The sequence below is a fragment of the Lates calcarifer genome, linkage group LG7_2 (genome assembly GCF_001640805.2).
Source record: "Lates calcarifer isolate ASB-BC8 linkage group LG7_2, TLL_Latcal_v3, whole genome shotgun sequence".
Classification (NCBI taxonomy): domain Eukaryota; kingdom Metazoa; phylum Chordata; class Actinopteri; family Centropomidae; genus Lates; species Lates calcarifer.
Genome location: NC_066854.1, coordinates 12,548,049 through 12,574,479, shown reverse-complemented (window position 1 = coordinate 12,574,479; position 26,431 = coordinate 12,548,049). Strand labels below are relative to the sequence as shown.

At 40.1% G+C, this 26,431-nt stretch overlaps 1 protein-coding gene across 4 annotated transcripts in view; it reads left to right on the top strand.

Moving 5' to 3' along the window:
- The window catches only part of LOC108902539 (diacylglycerol kinase zeta), a 78,087-nt gene that overhangs the window by 16,164 nt on the left and 35,492 nt on the right, over positions 1–26,431 (top strand). For 2 of the 4 annotated variants that reach the window (XM_018704451.2, XM_018704453.2), the window contains exons 5-25: positions 439–516; positions 965–1,027; positions 3,142–3,198; positions 3,429–3,497; positions 3,678–3,749; positions 3,834–3,950; positions 4,247–4,318; positions 5,709–5,807; positions 6,158–6,240; positions 6,349–6,409; positions 7,105–7,218; positions 7,325–7,462; positions 7,615–7,693; positions 7,802–7,857; positions 8,933–8,995; positions 9,091–9,164; positions 10,947–11,058; positions 11,793–11,879; positions 11,971–12,083; positions 12,257–12,357; positions 17,589–17,668. In XM_018704451.2, coding sequence (XP_018559967.1) covers positions 439–516; positions 965–1,027; positions 3,142–3,198; positions 3,429–3,497; positions 3,678–3,749; positions 3,834–3,950; positions 4,247–4,318; positions 5,709–5,807; positions 6,158–6,240; positions 6,349–6,409; positions 7,105–7,218; positions 7,325–7,462; positions 7,615–7,693; positions 7,802–7,857; positions 8,933–8,995; positions 9,091–9,164; positions 10,947–11,058; positions 11,793–11,879; positions 11,971–12,083; positions 12,257–12,357; positions 17,589–17,668 — 1,788 coding nt within the window. Of the gene's footprint in view, positions 1–438; positions 517–964; positions 1,028–3,141; positions 3,199–3,428; positions 3,498–3,677; positions 3,750–3,833; positions 3,951–4,246; positions 4,319–5,708; positions 5,808–6,157; positions 6,241–6,348; positions 6,410–7,104; positions 7,219–7,324; positions 7,463–7,614; positions 7,694–7,801; positions 7,858–8,932; positions 8,996–9,090; positions 9,165–10,946; positions 11,059–11,792; positions 11,880–11,970; positions 12,084–12,256; positions 12,358–17,588; positions 17,669–17,920; positions 17,957–26,431 lie in introns of all 4 variants that reach the window. The other 2 variants (XM_018704449.2, XM_018704452.2) reach the window with 2 other exon arrangements.

Sequence of the window (26,431 nt, the reverse complement as noted above, 5' to 3'; positions counted from 1 at the left end):
ACATCAGTGGAGAGAGCACATGTCCGGTCACAGACACTTCCTATCCAGTCCGGTGGAGAGTGAGAGGATCTGTCAGGAATAATTGGATAAACTGCCCAAATCCAGGTGTGCAAAGCTTGTAGAGAAGAAGACTCAGAGCTGTAATTGCCACCAAAGGGACATCTACACAGTACTGACATGTCTGAGTTCCTTTGGAAAAGAGAGAGTTCAGTCTCTGGTCATTTCTCTGAATCTGTGGTGGCTCCAGCTAACAGCTCCTACTACAGTAGAAGACTGATCCCCGGAGGTCAGAGATGGAATTACTGACTCACTGAGATAAAATTCAAAAATCACTTCTAGCTTTTGATAGGGTTTAATTCTCATTTATTCTCGGTTGTTCCTTGATGATTGTTTTTCCTTATTTCAAAACTTCTGTTCTCCCTTTTGTTCTCTTTACAGCAAAAGTCTGTCAGTCGAAGGAAGTGTGCTGCCTGTAAGATAGTCGCCCACACCATCTGTATAGAACAACTTGAGAAGGTAATATCTCTTTCTTATATTTTCACAGTACTTTCACCGAGTGGACTGACCCAGGGAATCCAAATGTTCACCTTTTAAATCTTCTTTATGGAGACAAGAAACATAAAGACTCAGGTGTAAAACTTGAGTGATCACAGACAGATAAAGGTGGGGAGGAGAAGATTAGGGAGGGATGTTTAAACCATCTTTCCTGAGAGACAAAATTTGATGGAGGCAAGAATAAAGAGGGATTAAACTTTGGGTCCAGAGAGAAGTGGAAAGGAGGATTACTTTAAACCCTCAGTCATGAAGGAAATCTAAAAATGGATCCAAGGATGGTTGCTTTTCAGCTGATAACTACTCTTTATTTTTTTCACTTCACTTTCATTAAATTGATTTTCATTTCTCCGAAGCAGAGGACTGCAGGTTAACTGTCTATCTTTAACTGTCCCTCCTGTCTAACCTGCAGTTCCCCAGCTCTAGAGCCATTCTCTTGGAGGCCACCCTGCCCCTCAGTGATTCCAACTTTAGAGTGAGACACACAAAAGTCCTTTCTCTCCTCTCTCCTCGTCTGTAATCCTCAATCTGACAGAAACACACAGAGCAGAGGGGGGTGTCTGGACATCACTTCAATCCATTCATAATGAAACCAGTGCACAAAATAATGTCACTGTTTCCCCCAGGATGAATTTATTTGGTGCTAAAACAGAATATTTGTAGGTGGGGGCAAATGTACATTTAAATATCTACAGTATATGGGACACATGTAGAATATTTATCCTGTAAAAGTAAACAAGTTTGTGGATCATCCACTTTGAAAATGAGTGAATTGAATTGGAAATCTAATCCAGGTCGGACACACACCCTCTGAACATTTCCACTTCCGTTTCTTGCATCGTCGTAAAAAAGGGTCATTTTCTTTTCCTTAAATCACAGACAATCTTCTGCCTCTTCATCTAATTTTCATATGATATGATACTGAGGTGACTTTCTGAAACAGCGGAGGTGGCGGTAGCAGGACTGGTCACAGAGACAAAGTCAGGGTGGAGAAAACAGCACACACTGCTGACTATGAATTATAGAGTTTAACAGAACGGTCTTAAGCAAGGTCCACTTTACACCACATCCCACTCTTCACCAACAAACACACTTCTCGGTGGTCCTGAGCTAAGTATGGAATTTCAGTCTAACTTTGAACATTTGAACTTGACACTGAGAATTTGGGCAGTAAAATAAAACAGCAGTCAGTATATATATTGGATACACTGATGAACCAGGATGGCCTTTGTTCCCTCGTGCCCCAGTGATGGGTCAGGTTTGAGGACGGTGTCTGGTGTCAGATGTGATTGTCCTCCTCGATGTCTCTCCATCCACTGACTCCTGGTCCATGACCTTGAACCTGTTCCTAGCGAATGCTGTGGCCGATTTGGTCTGGTCTAACTTCCTGTTCGCACATGACTGATGTTTCATACATTTCACTTTTGCCTCATGTTTGGCAGGACTTTCTATAGTACTGGATCAACCTCTGTGCTATTAAAGACTGAAGGATTTTTTTTTAAAGTTCCCTTTTCAAACTTTTGTTGTTTAGTTTCATTATTATAATTGTGCAAACTTTGAATGGGGTGGCTTTATGAAGATACTGTATATGGCAGTTTATAGCTGATATACTTTTGCTAGATCACATCAGTCAACCAGAATCAGGCACTCGAACAGTGTTGACCAAAAGCATGCACAGACTGTCAACTGAACAGTCGACATCACATTAAAGAGGGAGCAGCCTGTATAAACTAAAACTCTTCCCTTCATGCAGTCACTGTACAACGTATGACGCCTCCACTGAATGCAAGATTAAAAGCTATGACTTGTTCATAGGCTTTTCTAGGGAGTGCATGAGGGGACATGGAGTGAAAAAAAATCTGAAGGTTAAAAAAAAAAAAGTACTTTTTTTGCGAGATCCTGAGAAACTCCTGCAAGATCTTGACTTTTTTATTGATTTTTTTCCTCCATGTCCCCTCCTGCACTCTGTACTTTGTACTAAGTCTGATGTTTCTGAAATTATTAGATACTGTTGATACTGTTGAATATTAAATCACTGTCAGGTCATTTCTGTGGATTTGAAGAGCGTTATAAGTCTAGGAAAAGAACCGGGGAAAACAGAGACGTTGTTTTATTGAGTCAGTCAGGTCCTTTGATATCACACACTTGTACTCTTTGAAGCTGTTGCCCATATCATGACATTAATAGGATAACATTAATCATGTGAGACTAGTGACCAGCTGATACGTTATTCATTATGAGGAACTGGATACCACTGAGGTACAGTTTGATCGGCCTGACAGTGTTCAGTTTTTTCTTTTCTCTGCACATTTCATTGTGGGGTATCATGGTTTTTTTCCCCTGGAGATGGAGTCCACTTTCACTGCCACACAGTCACATATCTTCCTCTTCTTTTGGCCTAACTCCTGTTTTCTCCTAAAACACCTCACACCTGCTGACCTGATGATTGGAAATCATTCGCGTCCGTTCTGGAGCTCCATGCTTCTTCTTTATAATCCCTTCCAGCACCCAGTGTGCTCTGTGAAGCCCAGTTATTATCTATGTATTTACATCTCTCTACCTCTCTACTCTTCCTCTGCTCTCCTCCAGATTAATTTCAGGTGTAAACCGTCTTTCAGAGAATCAGGCTCTAGGAACATCCGAGAGGTGAGTCTTGGACTTTTCTTTGTACAGATTCTTGTTTTGGGGGGGTCAGAGCAGTGCTGCTGTTGGAGCTGATTCGCTTTCTTATAAACTCAGGAAGCAACAGAGAAGCAACAGCAGCAAACCTCACCTTGTTTTCACTTTGACTCAGATTTTCTTTATGTTGCTGATATTCAAAAGTGGTCATGAATTCAGTGTCATCTATTCTATTTGTGTCATTTGTGTGTGTTCAGCCCATTGTGGTGCGTCATCACTGGGTGCATCGCAGACGACAAGAAGGCAAATGTAAACAATGTGGGAAGGTGGGTTGTGAATCTTGAGAATCATTTAAAGTGTCGCTCGCCATTCATTGAATTTTTTTTTTTTACAGTAAAAACATTTGAAAAAGAATGCACATCCCCCAAATGTATGGAAGTATAGAATCCTAAATTCATATTTCTGTAGCAGTGAAACAGAACTTCTATGATTATTTTTCTGTGCAGGGCTTCCAGCAAAAGTTTGCTTTCCACAGCAAAGAGATAGTTGCCATCAGCTGCTCCTGGTGCAAACAGGCTGTGAGTATATTTAAAAAAAACAGACCTGATGGTCTTTCTGTGTTACAGATCTCAATGAATAAACGTCTTATATTTTCTCCGTAGTACCACAACAAGGTTTCCTGCTTCATGCTGCAGCAAATTGAGGAGGCTTGTCCAATAGGAGCTCACGCTGCCCTCATAGTTCCACCCACATGGATCATTCGGGTCCGACGCCATCAGGTAATACTGCGGCCAATCGCAGACAGTGCTCGTCTTGTTGCGCCTGACATAAGATTTCAATTGAAAGTCAGTCAAAAATGATTACTTTTCGTCATAGTGTATACAGTAGGTATAGTTTTCTAAGTCTTTCTTCATTAATGTTTCAAAAACAAAACAAGAATAATATTCGGCTCCTCTTTCTACCTTGAAATTTGAAGGCAGATACTGAGCTGCTGCATCTCCAACATGGAGATGTGTTAGTATAATGGATATGGACGTGTTGACGATAATAATATGCTTTGGTCTGTCTCTAACAGTCATCTATGAAATCAAGCAAGAAGAAGAAAAGAACATCGTTCAAGAGGAAAAGCAGCAAGAAAGGAGCAGAGGTCAGTCCTGCACTTCCAGATGTAACACAAGTTTTAATATATTCACTGATTTCTCCATGGGGATCAATAGTGTTATGTTCAAATGGCAGCACACAGAAGACATGAACCCAAGTGGAGTTTCATGTCATAAGACACAGGCCACTTCTAAACATCGGAAACTGTATACCTTCTTACCAAAGTGACAATCTGAGTCCTCGATTATACAACACATGATAACTACATGACCTTAGCCAGTTATACAGACACATAGAGAACTGCAGTATCATAAGAAATTATAAATTCTAATTCTAATAATACTCTATAGCATGACTTTGTGGGCTTTAAATAAAGCACTGTATAAAGTTTATCAGCAATTGATACTATAACACAAGTATGAGCAGTATTTACTGGCTGCAAGTGAAGTGTGAGACAAAAAAAAATCATAATTATCAAAGCCATGTCGACCAGGTGAAGTTGTGTGTTCAAAACACACAACTTCACCTTTAGATTGAAACATAAAATAGCACCATCACAGTAGACACAATGGCCAGTGGTACAAGACTTTGGCCGTGTTGGGCAGTCTCCACAGAACAGGTGTAAATGTGCAACAGAGAGTGAAGCAGGTAACACAAGTTAAAATATTTCTTTGGAAATCAAGTGTAACCCCAGTTTAATACGTTTTTATCCACTGCTGAGGAAAGGTTGCTAATAGCTACCTAGCTTTTCAACAATTATGAGCAGCATTTTTCCCAATGTCATGCAGCAGCAGACGACCAGTAACATGAAATCCATGTTTCCTGCCAAGCCAGTATTCCCACTCAGTCATTTTAAAATGCTCTTTGAAATGTTGTGTGTACTGTGTCCACGGTGCCGCCATACTTCAACCTTGAACGTCTGCCATGGACATTCCAAGTGCAGAGTGCGGGCTCCAGTGTTTGGGTCGACAAAATGCCTTTTAAGGCATACTGTATGGTCAACCCCCAAATCTGTTGGTGCCAACCACTAAGCCTGCCATTAAGCAGTGACAGTTTGTGAGCCTCCTCTCACATGATGTATTATGGTTGGCATTGTCTCTATAGCTGCCTCTCACCACCCTGAAGATGGGTTATTCTATGCAGACGAATAGAATAGTACTTTATTGATCCTTGACAGGAAATTGCTTTGTGCTTATAATGCATTATAGATATGACCTCTATAAAGAGTGTTACTGATATTTCTTACAGGCATAATTAGTGATAAATTTGTGCTTGTATTTGTTCAAGGAAATCTTCAGAGAACTACAGATAAAAGGCTGAGGAGCTGTTAGTTTCTGTCCGTGGTTAAATGTTTAGTCCCAGGTTGGACAGTCTGAATGGACAACAGAAGCTTGGCTACAGGGCATCTCAGCAGATCATCTTCTTTTTCCTGACAGGAAGGACGACAGTGGAAGCCGTTCATTATCCGACCCATCCCCTCACCACTGATGAAACCACTGCTGGTGTTTGTCAACCCCAAGAGCGGAGGAAACCAGGTATCCATCGACGAACAAGTAGTTAGTCAGCAAATCAAAGAAACAGTTGAGACTGAATGTATACTTTAACATCAGAGACCGGTGACTTCATTTTCTGGTTATGTGTGAAGACTTGGTCTGAAGAGATGAAACTCCTGCAGCACTTGTGGTAAATAGAACGAATGTGATTGTCAGACCGATGCCTTTCAACTTGTGGCCCTCAGCAGGTTGAAAGACTTGGTCCAATTCCCCAGCCTGAGGAGAAAAAAATTGATCCTCCTCTCTTGACTCGAGTGTTAGAGAACAGTGTCTCAGTCCCAGCTCCTGTACTGTAAGTAGATTCTCTCTGTGTTTGTTTCTCTGTCTGACAGGGAACTAAGATCCTGCAGTCTTTCATGTGGTATCTGAACCCCAGACAGGTGTTTGACCTGAGCCAAGGAGGACCGAAGGAGGGGTGGGTCTCACACACACACACACAAACACACATACACCAGATATCAGTAAACAGTTTCTGTGAGATGTGTTTGGCTGAACTGGCCATTAACCAGTGTAAATCTTGCAGCCTGGAGTTGTATCGCAAAGTCCACAACCTGAGGATCCTGGCCTGTGGAGGAGATGGCACTGTGAGGAGTAACACACACACACACACACCCAGAATACAAATGTATAATAAGGAATGTATTTGTGCACTATAACACCTACAATTCATCTTTGTATACACAAACTGAAAAGATACAGACAGAAAATAGATACATGAACAGCGTACACCAAAAAAATACTGACAGTTAAAAATTGCTACAAAACTTCAAAAAAGATAACTAGAATAAAAACAGGACCATTCAATATGTATCTCTGAAATAAATGAAACACACGAAATAAAATCTAAATTCATAATATTTAAATGAAGGAGGTTTTTAGGCAAACTCTGATGCCAAGAGGGCAGTTTGTTAAATAGTAACGAATATTTTTTGGATGTAAAGAATGGTGCATATCAATGTCCTCATGAAAAATTACTTGAACTGTCAAATAATATACTAGTTTCTTTTCTATTAATAATTTCGATCATGAAATTTAAAATTCAAAGATATTGAGTACACGATCATACATGACAAAAAAAAATATCAAATTCAAAGTTCACTATTCATTTCTGATATATAAATATGAGCTAATGGTAACTTCTGAGTCAAAAACAGGATGAAACCCTGATGAACATCTGAGGAGTCATTTCTGATTGACACTGAAAACTGTCTTTTAAAGGAAGGAGGAACACAACCTTTTCTGTGTGTGACTACATATCTGTGTGTGTGTGTTGAACCAGGTGGGCTGGATCCTGTCTTGTCTTGATGAACAGGCGTTAAACCCTCAACCCCCTGTTGCCGTGTTACCACTTGGGACAGGAAATGACCTCGCCAGGACACTCAACTGGGGAGGGGTGGGTAAAATACACAGTCCAGTCACCTGCCATTGGAAATGTGAAATACTGACCACTCATTTCTGATTCAACATATACGTTTTGTGTAACTTTGCATGTGCTCCAGGGCTATACAGATGAACCTCTGTCTAAGATCCTGTCCCATGTGGAGGATGGAACTGTTGTCCAGCTGGACAGATGGAACCTGCAGGTTGAACCAAACCACAGTGCTGTGGCTGAATTGGATGAACAACAAACTGATAAGGTCAGTCCAAAAAAGTGTCAAAAACACGTGATGAGCCCGGATGTTGCAATACCACAAACTAACCACTAGCTACCAGCAAATCACAAGTTTTTCTTAACAGTTGAAACAATAACAAGACTAGATGTTTAACCCATATGTGTGTCCTCTGTCAGCTTCCTCTAGATGTTTTCAACAATTACTTCAGTCTTGGATTTGATGCCCATGTGACTCTAGAGTTCCACGAATCAAGAGGTACATTAACTACTGCTAATTTATGAGAATTTGTGTTAAGCTTTTTCCATATATATTCCATTTCCTACACATATGAAATGTTCATTTGATTTGCTGTCATTGTTCTAGAGGCCAACCCAGAGAAGTTTAACAGTCGTTTCAGGAATAAGATGTTCTACGCTGGGGTGAGTGCGCCTCCATCTTAAATATCAATGTGTAAATCTTCCTCTTTAATAGTATTCTGTCTTAAGTGAATATAAAGGAGATAACTGTCTGTCTACTGGGTTATTCAGTGCTCTTTGATTTGTGTTTTTTTATTATTTGTGCACATTATTATTCTTCAAATATCATTATATTTTCTCAGTTGCTTCAGACAGCTCCCTAGCACCCTCATATCATTTTATAATGAGCAGCACAACACTTCACAAGTTCTCTGTCACTAAAATATCATCACCTTTTTATCATTGCTTAACTTTTAATCATTTCTCATTGAGCCTGTACAGTAAACCAGTAATGAAGTCAAATATTCTCTATACTCCTCTATATGTCTCTGCTGTTATGTTGTCACAGCAACATGGAGACTCTGACCTCCCCCTCTGACCAAGCATGTTCTGTTCAATTTTATTTGTATAGCTCCATCATCATAACATACATTATCTCAAAACACAGAGTAAGGTCAAGACCTTACAGTATAATAGAGAGAAACCAAACAGTTCCCAGCTCTTGGCGACAGTGGAGAGGGAAAACAGGAAGAAACCTCAGACAGAGCTGGAGTCAGGGAGGCTATCACAACACATCACTGACGCGGTTTAACTGTTGTAACTATACATTTGACTTGTGTAAGAAACACATGAACTGGATTTGAGAAGTGAGCAGAGTGTGTTAAGAATCATCATGATTTTCATGCCAAAGCCTCTGAGAACACTGCCTCCAAATCCAAAACCGCCATTAAGACAACTGCATTAGACTTGAGGAATGTTCAGTAGAAGTGCTCTTTGGTGTAAAAGGTTCCCTCAGGTCCCTTTGTGTGGTAAATATAAGGTGACTCAGGGCAGGCTGCTGTATAGAAATTATAGTAAAGATACATAACTGAATGATAACTTTGCAGTGGTGAAGATTATGGTTTGGGAACACTCTGTCTCTGACTTTGCCAGAGGCAGTGGAAGATAGCTCCGTCCAACTGGGTTTAATGATGCACTCCTCTGAGAGAATCCTGCTTACCTGTCTGTCTGTCTGTCTGTCTGTCTCCCTCCCATACAGACAGCATTCTCAGATTTCCTGATGGGAAGCTCCAAAGACCTGTCTAAGCACATCAAAGTGGTGGTGAGTAGCTGTCAATCAAACAGTCAGTCATTTATGTGAAAACACTGAGTCACCCCTCCTCCTCTCTCTGTCTCTCTCTCTGTCTCTGTTTCCAGTGTGACGGCACTGATTTAACATCAAAGGTTCAGGACTTGAAGCTGCAGTGTCTGGTCTTCCTCAACATCCCCAGGTTAATCAATGATACTGCTGCTGTTCCTTTACTCTCGTCTACTGTTGATACACACTTGTACACTGCGCTCACAGTTTTGTGTTCACTCGCTGAGTTTTGTCTACTTTGATGTCTTTCAGTCAGTATCTCCTCAGGTATTTACTGATTCTTGAATCCTGCACACAAACAGATTTTTAGAAATTTTACTGGGACACATTATGACCTGACCTGGAACCTGAGGGTTACTTACTTGTAGCATGTGAAGGCCTGAAAAGACATAGAAAGTCTGCTGGTTTCATATATTTAAATTCTGTTGGGGATAAGTCTGAGCTTTCAGTTACTGACTATGTTCTCAAGAAAATTCACTTGTATGTTAAATCCTGACACATAAACTATTTGTCAAATGTTTTACTGGTCGAACACCTCCATTTTTACTCCAAAATTAAAGCATAGGATGAGTAAAATATGAAGATTTTTTCTTTATAAATACATTCAATTCAAAATGTTTTACTCATTCAGAGGTGTTCTTTCTACAATGGAAATGAAACATTGATCAGAAAGTTTGTCTGAGCACTGCTGCAGAAGTTTGGTGGTTTGCTTTGCCTTCACCTTCTGTCCAGTTCATCCTAAACCAGCTCTGTGGGCTTTAGGTTTGGAGACTGTGCTGGTCTTCCATCATGTGAAGCCACTGTCTGCTTCTGTTGTAGATGTAAGATGAATCTCTGACCTGTCTTCCCTTGTTATTTGCCTTTTTCTCACCAGTCTGGTGGCAGTGTACAGTGCCATTTCCTGCAGTACAGTATTGTCTAATAATGAATCCATTTACTCCCTGTAGGAACTGTTTGCATTAACTTTCAAAGCATTTACTTCTTTGAAGAAAGTGAGGTTAGGTGATCATTTTAAATATGTAATATTATATATAGTGTCAACACAACAAAACAGATGTTTTTTAGCTGATACCTGGTCATTAAAATAAGCTCAGAATGGCCCCAATACTGACGCTTTAGGATCATCTTTGGACAGCTCTACCAAAAATTAGAAATCACAAATTTCTGAGACGCTGCCATTGTTTTTAATCTACCATCATAATTAGTCTAATCTCTAGGGGACATATTTGCAGTTGCCTCCCCTGCCAGCATGACCAACTGTAACCATAAGCAGCTGTTTTGAAAGGATAATGCCCATTTTCCATCCCCCTGTAAAGTAGGATGCTACTCATTTATGGTATAACAACAATTGCTGATACTGTATCTTTTTAATACAGTATAGAAACACATTGCAGCCTCCAACATGGAGGGAGAACTGGCAGCCTAAAACATTCAGTTTGGAGCTTTCACACACTGAATGTGAATGTGCCTTTGTTGCAGCAATAATTTACTTTCTGCTGTTGGTGTGTTTTTGTGGTCGTAACTTAATTCACCTGGAATGTGTTTTGTTGCCGGGAGCCTAAGACTATACAAGCTGTTTATGACACTGATATGAGTAAAACCTCTTTTTAATCTTGTTAATTGTTGTTGGTAAATTACTGAACATGTAGCGTTGGAACCTTGATGTGCAATAAACTGATCCTGCTGTAGCTGTACCTGTAGCTGTGGCTGTAGATGTAGCTGTAGCTGCAGCCGTATGTCCTCGTTATCAGTGATGAGTTAATTGCAGTGGGTTCAGGTCTGATGGAGAGTGATCTTGAAATTAGCTTTTATTTTAATCAGATGATTATGAGTGTTGCTTCTGATAATATCAGTGTGTGTGTTGTGTGTACATCCAGGCACTGGCAGTAATAATGATGTGGTGTGTGTACTTTAGGTACTGTGCAGGCACTACACCCTGGGGAAACCCCAGTGAACATCATGACTTTGAACCTCAGCGCCATGACGATGGATACATCGAGGTCATTGGATTCACCATGACTTCACTGGTATGGAGCTCTCACAGTGACCTGGTAGCCATAGTAACCAGAGGAGGAAAGGGTCCAGGGGAACCAGCTGAGAATCTGTAATATAAACATAAATGCCATCTTACCAAGGGTGTCCATTGTGTTAGTATAATTACAATTTGTAATAATGTACACTAATTATCACACAGTAGGCAAAACCCCCTGCCTGTGCCTCTCATGTGTTCTCATCAGCTCAGTATCATTTTAACAACAGCACTCACTCCTCTCTGATGGTATTTTCAGAACCTTCAAAAAAAATTCAACCCAATGAAAAGATTTTTTAACCTGTTTCCCAAGTTGTGACTAGTATTTCCTCATCCAGAGGAGGAGGTTGTGTTATCCTTTTTTTTATATTCTCCTACACAGTTACATATAAATATCCTTTATTAAGTCATACAAAACAAGTGATGAGATATGTTATTTACAGCCACCATCTTTTGTGTCACAACTTGGAAAACGTAAAAAAAAAATAAAAAAAATTCTGTGCAGTGGGAATATTTTTTCCATCCACATGGTCAGAGGAGTGTATGAGGATTTTAGAAAGAACAGCAGTAAGTTCTGTTAAATGAGGTTCTAAGATAACAAAGAATTTATTTGAGACAAGCAGTCAAGATCTGATGCCACAAGAGAAATAGTGGAAAAAGCAATGTATTATGAAAGAATAATTGCTGTCTCTCTCTCTCTCTGTGTGTGTGTGTGTGTGTGTGTGTGTGTAGGCTACCCTCCAGGTTGGAGGTCATGGTGAGAGATTGAACCAGTGTAGAGAAGTCACCCTCACCACCACTAAACCTCTCCCAGTACAGGTATGTACTGCACATACACCTGCCTCACTGAACTCCAAGTTGATTGATTGATTGATTGATTGATTGATTGGCTGATTTGTATTACTGTTAGGTGGATGGTGAACCTTGCAGACTTGCTCCCTCTGTCATCCACATCAGCCTCAGAAACCAGGCCAACATGGTTCAGAAAACCAAACGACGGACCTCACTCCCACATCTCAATAAGTAAGTAACACACACACTTGCACACACACGCAGGCCAAAACCAGTAGCTCTTTCTGAACCAGCCATGGTATCTAGCATTATAATGTGTAATATCTGAGCCTCTAACTGCACATGTAGATGTAGAACTTATACTAGTTCATTTGTTAAACGTGGTCTGTTTCTGTGTGTCTCAGTCAGCAGCCGGTCCCAGAGAGGCTGAGGATCAGAGTCAGCAGGATCAGTATGACTGACTATGAAGCTCTGCATTATGACAAGGACAAACTACGGCAAGCATGTAAGAAAACGCACGTTCACTTACATCCATGTATGCAGCAGTGCCAACAGCGTCTGCAGTTATTGAACATTGCTAGTGTGATGTAACCACCTTTGTGAGTTTATTAAACTCCAAATAGCCATATACAAAGCAGGGAATGTGTGTACCAGTTGTTTGAAGCAGGCAGCGTGTGGGAGTCAGGGGCGTTAAATGGAAAGGCAATGAGCTTGAATGCACAATAATGGTTATTGAAAAAAGTATTCCTATTCATGTTGTGATATTGACTCACACCATACTGTTCAGCCCTAATTGTAGATCTGATGATTTGCAGATTAAACTATCCATTGAGGTCGGAACAACTGAGAGAGTGTTTGTGCAGTGAGACTTTGTTAGCATTTACTCTGTTGCTCAAGCACAAAAAACTCAGTTCCATCAGATCACATCTTCAGCGAGCTGCTTCTTGTCTGTCAGTATGTGGTTCAGATATCCACACAGTTGAACAATGGTAGGTCGATATGGCTGAATGACAGAAGCATCTTCAGTTTGAAGTGGGAATAAAACTGCTTGATGATTAGTGGGTGGACACACACACACACACACATGCACACACACACACACTGTGAGCAGCGCTTGCATTGCTGCTGTTTTAAGAGTCTAGAAGGAGGAAGCTCCACCTCTCCCTGTCTCTCTCTCATTAGGGACAGTCAGTTAGCTCATGTTCAGACTCAAAGCACAGGGTGGCACTGTTCCCTTTTACAATATACAAAGCATGTTGTATAATACTTTAAACTATTTATACTGGTGTAAATGTAGACCTGGTTCTGCATTTTGCATATCATTTGTATGTACTGCACAGTATCTTGGGACTTAAGACTAATCCATGGTGGAAATACATACTGTATATGTGTACATATTTCATCCTAATTCACATCAATAATTCATAATCATATGTTTTATTTTAATCCAGAAGTGATTTTTTTATTAGTTTTAAATGATCTTCATCTTTTTTTTATACCTCATCCTTTGTTCTTGCTCTCTGAAGTTTGAGTTTTTCCTCCTTTATGCAAATTATTTACTGCTCTCAACTTGTGGATGTGTCACACTCGGGGAGAATACGTTTCATACCCTGAGGCACAGTGGTTATATCATCTCAGTGCCATTTCTCTCACTGAGGCGCTGTATTCCATCCTGAGCACAGATAGAATATAGAATATGTTTAATAGGTAATTGGATGGAGCTTTTATATGTACAGTTTCTGTAGAGAATCATATAAGAGCTATCATCTGAGAGCTTTCATAGTTTATGAAAATTCTGATCACATGACTGTGATAGAGTTCATAGATTCAATAGAGCTATGACTCATTGTTTGTGACAACAAAATTGCTTCTTCATTTTCAATCAAGTGCCAAGTCACTCAGAGATATGAAATAACAAGAGGAAAGTAGCGAATGTACAATGCATGATGACAAAGCCATTGAATGAGGAGAGGGGGATACCATTAACTCTAATCCTACTAAATGCTGCTAGCAGGTTTGCTGCATATAGATTTGTAGAGGAAAAGTTTGGTAATAAGATATTAATGTTAATGTTAATGTGCACACACACATGGTCTCTGTGCATATTAACCTTTATGTACATTCACTTAGCAGTTTATTAGGTACACCTAGCTAAAACTAATTGATGCAGTAAATCATACCTTCATGTTCAGTTTTTATTGAAATTGTTTTTCAGAGGTGTACAGTTTGATCACTTTGGAGGATGTAGTTTGTGGTGTCGTTGAACTGTATTGCATTATACAGAGAAGTGTTTCTGTTATTTAGCCTTCTCATTGATATAAATGAGGTGGTCAAAAATAATAGAAACACCATACAAAGCAACACAGTTCAACAAAGTCGACACAAAATGACCATTAAGTTGAATCAGCATCTCTCTAATACAGTTTCAAAACAAACGGAACACTATAACTGTCATGAAGGCTGTATTAGACTACATTAGTTTTTAGTTGGTGCAACTAATAAACTGCCAACAATGTGTTTTATTGCACATACTGGGAAAACTGTGAACTAATTGCAGTACAAAAGGAAAACACCAGATCTTTACATCTGAAAAGCTGGAGCCAAGGAATATCTGGCACTACTCTGTGACATATGACAATTAGCAAAATGGTTGGTGAGCAATTTCCTGCTGCTCAACCAATATATTGACTATAAAACCAAACTGGAAAATCAACCTGTTGTTTCAGCTCTGTTCAGCCCACTTCATTTTGTTCCCTTGCTACTAAAACCTTAAACATTGCTTGTATCTACTCAAGCATATGAGCTATCTTTACAAACAAGACTGTGCATATCACATCAGCATACACAACAAGCATCAGTTGGACTTGAAAAGGTCAGTAAAAAAAAGGAACGTCCTTGAAGAGAATCTATGAAAAGAATGCTGTAGATGTGATATGAAAGCGGTGCTGTGGTGATTATTTGAAGGTGCATTTGGCCTCTAAACTGTGTGTTGTCTCTGAGGGAGGAGTGAATTGGCAGAGAAGTGAACAGGCAACACTTTCCTGTTAAAATCTTGATGTCTGATCCTGTAGTTGTAAGACTATAGCTCATATAGCTCACTACCAGCGGAGGCTTTGTTGTCCTCACAAAGGTACTTAGTATCAATGAGAGGTGTGTGTGTGTGTGTGGGTTTAGGAGCTCCTCGCTTGGTTTGACAGCTCTTCCAGCACAATGAACTGTGTGATGTTCAGCCAGCAGCGTTGTGTTGGTACAGCGGGCGGGCGGCCCGCGCTTCCTCAGGGAGCAGTCTTTATTGTTTCAACGACCTACGTTGGCTTACTGATGAGGAGCCAGCTTGGTCAGGCTCATTTAATGGAATAAAAGACAGAAATGCCAACATCAACTTGGCACTGAGTTGTGGCACTGGACATAAATTGTCAAGTGTGAACTTGTGATGTGGCAGCAGCGGCTGTAAACACACTTATAGAGGCAGAGTGGAGTTCCATCCAGTTCTCATCACTGAAAAGGAGACGACTGCCACACAATCAACATTATTATGTGATACTGAGTAATGATGGCGGCAGTGGAGATATCATTGTTGGTGGAAGGCAGCAGATTACTGAGTCCTTCTTCACTTGCTTCTTGCTCACTATGAGCAATCTAGTGGTATCAAACATTTGAAAACACAAGCAACCTGTGCTAACCAATCACAGTTCTTTCAGTCTTCTCATGGTATCTTTTTGGTGACTGTAGCCCTGACAAGTAATTACATTTGAGGAGGTGTACAGTAGCTACAATATGTCCTAGGACTAAGCAGCTCTGGTTCAGAGTCCATATTCACAAAGCATCTTAAAGCTAAAAGTAGCTCCTAACTTAACCATTTAGGAGAAACTAAAAATAATAAGAGTGTCAGTCCTGACTTTAGGACTAATTTTTTTCAATTTGTAATTCACGAAGCCACTTAGGGCTAAAAGTAGCACCTAGGTCTAAAAGGAGTCGAGAAGATTCCTAACTCACAAAGAATCGTAAAGTGGCTGCTGTCAGTCCATGTTACACTGTTTTGAAAACTTTAAACGTCGCTGCATTACTTAGAAGATACCTCCTCACTTGTGAGGGAGTAATGCAGCTTGTGAGGGATGCAGTAATATCTCCAACCAACTGAATCAACACAAACACTTATATTTCACCAGGGGCACTTGTATTTCATGGGGGGCTGCTTGTTATGACTTCCTGCTGTTTGATGGCTTTCATTAACAATCACAGCAAAAATGTTGTATGTGGAGGCAGTGCTGAGCCTCCCCCTGAATATTTTCATTCACCACTGCTGAAGATAAATCATAATACTTCTCATAAATGTGTTTATTAAATGTTTGTGTATGAACATATAGAAAGGAAGGTAATGAAAAAAGTGTAGCTGAAATCAGTAACACTGTTATCAATCCTACCTGTTGCAGTCCCAGCTTGTTTCAGCTGAGACTGTGTAGCACGTACCTCCTCTTCCTGCTGCCTTCACCGGTCCTCTGCATGAGGGCAACAGTGTTTATATGAACTTACTTCTTCTCATGCTTTGCTGGTTTTTTTTTTTTGGATGTTGTAGTAGAATAAAAGCCTTGAAAATGAGGGGTCAAAGGTTAAAGATCCTTTATTAATACAGAAGAGCTGAGGTTGTGTTCTACAAAACCCAAAGTGATTACATTCTTTAACACTTAGACTTTATAGTTCAACATATGTCTAGCGCGTCTCTCCATTCCTGTTATTTCCCTCCACTGAGGTTCTTGTCTGTTCACTCATTACTACTTGAAATTATCACATATCTTATCATATTAAGTGTGTGCTCTAAGCCCCCTCCTAATATGATGTCAGTCTCTTATAAACAGGATATTGGTTGCACAGTGATATGCTAATAAACCCTGGTTGTTTCAGCATTTTCCTGTTTTTGAACAGAGTTGAGAACAAAGTCTGGTCAGGGTGATCTGATCAGCAGCTCCCTCCAATGAGGCCTTAGGCACACTCTGCACAGAGAGCATTGGACAAATGAAGTACATGCACACACGAGTATATATGAATATTATGATAATGCATGAATAAACATAAAGCTTAAACATAAAATATCACATTATGATAAGATCATCTTCAACTACAGTGTACTAGCAGTGCCAAATTTTTCCTTTTATGATATCTTCTCTTTCAAACACCAACTGTGTAAGGAGCAGCAGTTGGTCTTGTGGGTTTTCTTCTGTGTATTCAGGCCTATCCATAATGGATCAACCTTTATTACCATGGAGGTGCTTAAATACCATTTTCTTAATTATTTTATGCGCTGCCAGACATGTTGGCTAATAGGATTTAGGAGAAAACTTTAGTGTGAAAAATGCTTGATGAACACGGGCTCTGACCTTTACTATAAGCTATCTCTTCCTTTCACAAAGAACAAATGTTCAAGTATAATTAACAGCACATATATTCTCTTTTCTCCAAGTAATGCTGCCGTGTTTTTTCAATGTAACCAGATTAAATATCAGTTGACCTGCTGCTGTTGGTGCTTCCATTTTGGTCCTCAGCTCCCACAGTACTGCTGGTTGTCCACACCATCATTTATTTCATTACATTCGTCCCATGCCTACATCAGTCTCTGCAAGACATCCAGAATCAAAACTAGCAGTACTCACGGGGTCCTGAGGGCTGGAGTCGAACACCACTGCATGAGTAGGTATGAAAGTGCTGCTGGATAATTGTCTTGTTCCTCTGTATCTCCAGCGATTCCTCTGGGACTGATTGTGGTTCCTGGTGACAGTGACTTAGAAACCTGCAGAGAACACATCCAGCGTTTGCAGGAGGTAAGAAGGGGAGGGAGGGATGTAGAGATGAAAAGGTCTTGGTTCTGTGTCACTGAAAAGAAAGAAAAAGGCTGTGACACAAAGTAAGAAGAAAAAGAGTGGAAGCAGAAAACCTTTTTTTTTTAATGTGGAGCAAAGCTAATTAAGCAGTGTGTATGAGTGTGCGTAAGTGTGTGTGTGTGTGTGCCTAAATTTCTTAATGTCTGGACAACTTTACTTTCTGCCCTCCTACGTTCCCATCCTCCTCTCTAGGACTTCTGCTCTGTCCAACCCTCCCTGGGCCTACAGGTTGGTAGTTTGATGTCGGAGTTTGCAGTGTGGTTTTTGTTTGGCTCAGAGGCACAAGGGAAACTAACAGCCACCGCTATGTATCACTTCATCATTCATCATTTTGAATGAATAAGGAAAAGAAAAAGATATTATCCCACACAGAACATGTTACATGATATCAGTAGAAGATGGCAAATGTAGTGAGGTGTAAGCAATGTCACTTTACGTTGATATCATTTAAAGGAGCAGTTGCAAATGTTGATGTAGATGTACAAGTAAAAAGCACTGCAACAAAAAAACCAACAATTAAAAGAAACCCCAAAATACTTCCTTTATTGACATTATCATTCATACTACAGCCAGCCAGCACATTGTACTGTGCTGAAGACAACTGTAGAATAATGCACACCAATGCTGTGCCCTAATTCCATAGTGTACACTAACTTTACACAGTGTGTGTGTATACAGGAAATGGCATGCTAACTGTCATAGTATTCTGTTTTTGCAGTTAGCAAATGAAATATTTTATAATGTGAAGTACTACAGACAAACAGCAGCTTTGAAATTCACTGATGAAACAAAAAAAAGTAAGATGTATTTCCAAAGATTCAACACTTTCTTCAAAGATCTGTCTGGAGCTGTCTCACTGCTACAGAAAAAGGCTCAATGCAACAAAATGGGCTGACACACCTGAGACAGTACGTGTATACATCACAACATTCAGCCACAGCAGCAGTAAAGAGAAATATTAAAGCAGGAGGTAGCACTGCTTTGCTAATATTGCTGCACTTCTTTCAGGCTTGTTTTAATTTGCTTATTTTTTTCAAGTCAAACCATCAAACTCCTCAGTAAAGCTTCCTGTCTGAATCCAGGGGTGGAGTTTTTTTGTAGAAAGGTTACATCTGACAACTGAGCTTTGTGACTGGCAGCTGAAGAAGCCTGTTACTGAGGGCTCTAAATGTTCCACCAGCACGAAATCTTGCCTCGAATTCCTCCGAGGCACACACACGCACGCACGCGCACACAAACACTCCATTCCAGACAAACACCCACACACAAACAAACAGCTTCTGCACAAAGTATAGAATGTGGCCAAAGCCACATAATACATTACATCACTGAAAAGAGACAAAGAAACACAAGCAGTGAGACAATCAGGGATGTTGTAAACAGACCAACTGGTTACTCAAACAAATATGAACAGTAAAATTATTCCCTGAACAGCCTGTTGTAAACATCTCTGTTTACAGAGCTACTTCCTGCTTAGCCACTTGAGCCTGCTGCATGTACCAGTTGTCCATGCTTAGTTTTCCTGTACAATGAGGGATTACCTACATTTCTGGTATTAAAATGAGATGGAAAACCTTGATATGTTGTCTTTTCCAACCCTCTGATTGTCTGACTGATCATGTGTGTTGCCATGTTCCTAAATCTCAGCAATTACTTTGTTGAGTAAATTACAATTACAATTATTTTCAAGTAATGAAACTGATGCAAATATTTACTGGAGGATCTTAGAGAGTGGGTGTGACAATGGAGATGAACACAAGGTTACAGCCAGACACAGATTTCATGTTTTAGTTCAGTTCAGGTTCAAGTTTTATTAGTCAAATGTAGGTTAACACAGATCGGTCAATGATACAGTAGAATGTATTGGATAAGAGAAGAGGTCAGCTCAGCAATGAGAGCACTAGTTGTATAAAATATAGAATATAAGATGGGAGATATAAATAACATATAACACTGCACATCGGGTATGTTGCAGTCCTGGTTTGATAGTAGCAGGAGAACAGTCTGCGTGCTGGGTAGCTGTGCTCTTTGATGATGCTGTGTGGCTTCCACAGGCAACGTGTTGGTGGAAAATATCCTGAATGGCTGTTAGGCTGTGATGTGATGTGCCACCTCCACTGCTCTCTGTAGTGTTTTGAGGATGTGGGCAGAGCAGTTCCTGTGCCAGACCATGATACAGCCCGTCAGTCAGCTATCGATGGTGCACCTGCAGAAGTTTGAGGGGATGCTGCCATTTATGCCAAACTTCCTCAGTCTCCTCAGGACATAGAGGTCAGAGCTCAGTGATGTATACACTGAGGAATTTGAAGCTGCTGACCCTTTCAACCTCTGCATCACCAGTGTGGATGGGGAGGTGTCCGCCCCCCTGCTGTCTCCTTTGGTACCTGATAATCTCTTCAGTTTTACTGACAGTGAGAGAGGTTGTTGTCCTGTCACATCCTATCTGTAGCATCTCATCGTTGTCTGTGATGAGCCCTAGGATGTGAACAGGGGAGGGCTGAGCACGCAGCCCTGAGGAGGAGTTATGACTGCCAGTTCTCATCATCTGAGGCCTGCCTGTCAGGAAGTTGAATATCCATCTGCAGATGGAGGTCTCCAGTCCGAGATCAGCAAGCTTTTTGCATGGCAAATGTGCAACAGTGGTTATAACAAATGCACACAGCAAATGGTTACAGACTGTATGTAACACAGGTCCCGTTGTTGATCACTTAATGTAACATTGATCATTGACACTGCTGCATGCACATTATCAGGCCATGTTCCATTCATGCGCAATAGGAACAGTCTTGGAACTTTTTGATCACACCCTGTATATCCCTATGACAGAGTCTGTGTCTTTACTAATTACTCACTGACTTATTTATTAAGTTAGTGGCATTTTCTGTGGAGCAGTATTCCTCAGTGTTCCTCTACAACTGGTCTAAACAAAGGACATTAGGAGATCATTCAGACAATTAAGTTTTACTATTTTATTTCCCAACTTAAACATCTAAATACTTAATAAAATTTGAATTAAATATTGAAATCCAGTATTAAATATCCACCATTTTAAGTTTTTAACTCTAACAAGTAAAACATACAAAGAGCTTGAACTCTGAGTCATCAGTGCCAGCTATGGCTCTGGATGAAGTTAAGTAACTCCAAAATAAATTTGAATATCTGTCACTGATGTAGCATGTGACAGAATACTCGTCTTTCATGATATCATTAATTTCCAGCTTACCACTGCTCTCTAGCTGCTGGAGAAGAGTGGTGAGGAGAAGAGACCTTTGTCTTGTATGTCAGATCCTAAATATCACATGAGCATTGCAGCTCTATCCATTATGGTCCTTTCATGTTCGAACAGTCATTATGAACATCTCCTTAATGGAGACCTATGGCTGAAAGTCGAAAAGGCCATCACTTCAACAGATAAATTAAACTTGCAACGTTATAGATTGCATGTCTGAACAGGGCTATATTCAGCCAAACTCAGTCCAGACAGTGGCTTGGAGAAAAGTAAAACATCCCTAGTTTGTCTTTGTTACTTGCTGTATTCCAGACAAAAGAAATGAATCCACGTGTTTAGTTATTAATTTCAGGCTAAACACATTAAAAAGGAAACTAAAATAGCCGCTGCTGGAGTAGCACAGGACTTTCACCATCAGAGATGGGGCACTGGACTAATAAAGATGTGTCGTGTCATATTTGTGTAAAAACTTGCATTACACACCAACTGTGAATAATTAAAATTCTTTATCTGTATGCAAATTATCAGTATTGCTGATTACAGAAAACAAGAAACTTTTCTATCTATAAAGAAACTAACTTTTGCTACCGTATTTAGTCAGTGCTCTAAGCCTTGGTATAACTGACTGTACCTGTTCAGCTGTTTCCCCAGAGTAAATCTGAGTTGAGATAAAGCTGCATATTATGTGTTTGTCACATAGATACACAGTTTGAGGAAAGAAAGAAAGAAAGAGAAAAACTGGCAAGAGTTGTCCAGTCCGGAAACTTTTCCTCTCCGTTGAGTATTGAATGTTACGGTGTGAGAAAAGTCTTGGACGATGCAGAAAACATCCACACTGCAAAGAAGTTAGAAAGCTAGGCTCTGTATTAGCTAGTAAGTGCACATGCAGCTAGTGCCGAGCCATTTACATACCGGATTGAACCAATATGGATGCATTATGGCTGGAAATATCGGACAAATGGACATTTTGAATATTATATCCAGGCTAAAGAGATCAGGGATGAGCTAAGAAAGTGCTGGTGCTGCCTAGCATGATGGGCCTGAAAATGTATGGATAGCTGCGCAGTGTTATCACCCCTGTGAGGCCTGGGGATACAGACTATAAAGGTATTGTGGATGAACTACAGGCCTATTTTGCCCAGAAGAACAGATATTGCTTCCATAAACATAACCGAGAAGGTGTGAGTCTGTGGCACAGCATGTGGCAGTATCTTTCTAAACATTGTGAATTTTATGTGCACATTTGGAGAACGCACCATGGGGCAGATTAGTTTGTGGACTAAACAGTGAAGCAGTACAGATGGAGGAAAACCTTACCTTTAAGAAAGTCAGTTATGCTGTGTCAGTGGTGGCTCCTGACATGTGGCAGCTGAGCGGCTCACACAGTTTGAATGCTGTTCTCTCTCCAAAACTCTGCAACAAGTGACTCATACTGGTGATGACTGCTGGAACAAGGATCAAGACTGCTATGCTTGTGGGATGAAAGGCCACATTGGGCGCATGAGTAAAAATAAGATAAAAAACAAACAAGAGGGAGAGGAAAACCGAGAGAGCAATGACTGCAGGATAAATGTAACCTCACCAACACAGTGGAAGAGAGAGAGGAGAGTGCATCATGTTTAGGCAAGTGATAATGAAAGTGATAAAGCAAAATCTGATACAGATAATGAACTGGGACTGAAGAGGCACCTCTGTTGCCAATGGTTGATGGAAAAAAATGGAGATAAATCTCCATAGATGTCTCTCCTTGTCTTTGACTTTCTCATGACTTGGCCTGGTAAAGCAAGTCCTCTTTACTCCACTGCCTCAAAGTGCTGCCCTCAAAGCCGCCACTGGAAACTTTTATCTCTGAGTGTCTATATAGCACCTCCCCTTTGTGGGCAATCCAGTACTCCTCTGTTGGTCAGCTGAGGGGGAGCCATTGCTTGGTCTTTTGCCTGTACAAGGTGATGATGCCCATGCTTTGGGGTGGTCCCACCCTCCTTTAGAAGAAGGGATTGATCTTTTTTTGAAGCCTGAAGATCAGCAGGGGCCAGAGAAACTGTATAACATTACCATATTTATAGATCCAGGCCTTGAATTTTCATGGCAGCCCTGGTCTCTCCAGCTCTGTCAGATCTGACTTAAGAGTGCGGTCAGGTTTTTGGTTTACTTCTCAGTGACTGACATAAATTTAATCTGGTTTAAAACTTTTCCAGATCCCGATGGCCAATGTCAAGACATACATTATGGCTCTCCTCGGGGCATGTTGAACATCACACTGACTTGCTGATGTTGTATTAATGTAACAGACTGTGGCACTCGGAATGATCTAGAGTTCATCAACTTCATGATCCTGTCTGCGGGCATGGTGTTGAACCAAGGGTCTGTTTGTCTGGTATACATACATAAGCATTTGCATGGTCCAGCCAACAGAACAACCAGGTTTCTTTGACCTGCACCTCTCAGGAACTTTTGAGATGGCACAAACTAATTGTTACCAGTATCTGTCATCTACCACTGCTTCTTCAGGGGTTAAAGATTATATTGTTGCCTACACAGTCAACAACCATATATAATGGCTTTTATGTAGATCACCATGTAGCAAGATAAACAAAGGCAGTATTATGCACAGAGAACATGAGAAGACAGGACTTTTAGTTTCTCGTCAAATAAAAGTACAACTCTACAGTCCTCTGCAAGGCTGCAGCTTTAAGGTGCTGGGCATTCATGTCTGTTCATGTTGTGCCATCCAGATAGCTCGATTAATTTTCTACTTCACTACACCCCCCTGATTTAGATTCCATTTCACTCAAATACAGTATATAAACAAAAATACTCCCAAGCTTAAGCAGACTCACAAAACGGGGAACCAACATACACATCTTTAGGTGGCATGGTGGATGTGAGGACCATAAGAAGTAGCAAGTTTTTGGTTGCTGATATTGTTAGGAGACAAAAACACATAAACAGTTTTGTTTCCTTAGAGATTAGTTTCCCTCATGTGTCTCAGTGTTACCGCATGATGCATGTACTGTTGTGTTTGAATGTTTGCATGTATGTATGTGGCTATGCTTTGTGAGGACCAGTTTGAGTTTTAGACTCTAGGAGTGAGGACATTTTGGGGGGTCATTTTGGGTGGTCCTCACTTTCTGACACACTTTCAAAAAGCTGTTTGAGGAACACTATTTGGTTTTATGGTTCAGTTTAGAATTAAGTTTAGGTAAGGGTTAGGGTTAGGCATCTAGTTGTGATGGTTGAGGTTAGGGTAAGGGGTTAGGGAATGCATGTAAATGAGTGTCCTCACAAATACTGATGTACAAATGTTTGTGTGTATGTGACTTTCACTAAGTGTATTGATTGTGTGTCTCAGTGTGCTTATGGCATCTATAGTCTGTTTTGTGCGTGTACAGCCAAGCAGTGGTGAGTTTATTGTATTGTGACATGTTGTGGAAGATGTGCTGAGTCTGTTCAGAGCCTGTTTGATCTGGAATTATAAAACAAGTGCTCAGTAACTAGAAGTAAGGCTTTTATTCTCCTTTATTTAATTACAAGGTTAATCAGGTAGTCTTTTTAAGGTCCCAGTACCTTAGAGGAGACCTGAGAGCACAAGCAATAAGTGACAAAGACAATTTACAGTACTGTTCTAAAGTCTTTTCAGTGTTGTATTCAGGATATCTTTATTGTTTAGAACACACTTTTTGTAGTTTTATTCCACCACACATTCAGCAGAGGACAGGAACAGACAGAAAACTTGTTTCTAAATCTTATAAATGAAACTCAAGCAAGTTGAATCTTGATTATAAAATGAAGTCATTTTAACTCTTGTAGTATCAAGACATTCTCTGGCTCCTTTGATTCCTGATTTATCATATTTTGTAAAATAATGTATAGAATGTCAATGTCATCTGCACAAAAGAAAGGCCATTTCATTTTAATTTTATTTCATAAACTGTAGATGTCAGGAATTTGAATTAGTTTCTGTACTGTGAGAAAAAAATGCTCGATAAAGTACATATACTTAACAGTATCTATTTCCTTCATGTTAGTTATGGTACGCACAGGTATGATTTTTACAAGTAATTGTTGTACGCATAACAATGTTCATCAAATAAATCAACAGGTAATTTCAGTTAGTAATTGCTACAGTAGGTAACACCCAATACAGCATATTAAAACTTTACTTCATATTGACACTTTGCAAACATTACACTTCTCCGTTTCATTTTCATCATTACTTAGGGGTGTTTTGATTGTTGCCAGGTGTCAAGGAATTACATTTAGTGCGCAAAACATGCTGTACTCTCATCACAAATATACATAATTGCTACTAAGAACCCGAGTGCCGGATAGCAATGGCAAGTGCAAAGTGGTAGGTCTTGGACAGACTATAACAGATGGGCATCTCCATCTGCTATTTTGGCTCATGTAGTATATCAGCTCTAACAATGGATATTGCTTAATTAGAGGGAAATTCAAATGTATTTACCAGCATCACTTTAAGCACTATATAATCTGTTGCTGCTGTGCATTTGATCCATGTGATTAATTTGTTCCTCTTCATAAAATCACCAAGTGGCTCGAGATTGATGTTACACCAGAAACAGAAACACATCTATTCTCAGTGGTAAGGTGTCAGGAAAATACCACACGGTTGGAGTGCTGGTTGCACTGGGCATTGCACTCTGATGAAAACAGGGCACGTTGGTATATCTATAAGCTACTGAAATTACTGAAGCTACTGAAATTTTACACTAACTTGCATTTATGTGACTTTGAGTTCAGTGGCTTTAACTGTCTTTGTCAGTCAGAAAGGTCACAGCTCATAGAGAACAAGTGGAAAATGTACCAGTCTTGATGTTTAACTCCACCTTATACTGTATATGACAAAAAAAAACTGTTAAGACTTGATACAGTGTTGTATGCATCAACTGTCAGCAAACATACCCCAAGGTCATCCATTTCCTTTACTACACTCCTCTCTCTCAGACTGGTTAGTTATGAGTACGGTAGTATATCAGGAATAAAATGCCTGTTATTTTTATTTAGAGCATGATTAGAGCTATGTTGTTATAACTGGACAGTATCTACATTTAACAAGTACATGTATAGTAGGAGAGTGGAGAAAACCAGCTCACTTGCTCACTGTTCCTGTGAGTTACTCTCAAGGATTGTTTTTCTCTTTGTCTGTGTCTTTTCTTTCTTTCCTCTCGGTGGCGAGGGAGATTTTGCTCCTGGGATGACATACTCTCATGCTCTGTCACCCTGACGTGTGTTGGAGGGGGTGAGGTTGCTGCGCTTTTACAGAGCACTGGCCTGTGCAACCTGAATTGTGTTTACAGAGCAGAGAGCCCTGAAGTCCTTTCCATTGCTATAGTTTATAGAAGCTCGCCTAAAACCACATACGCAACTATAGCAACCTCAAAAATGTATATAGTTTACTGCTTCCTTCTCAGCATTATAGAAGAGCAGATCATAATAATAGTAAATAAGTC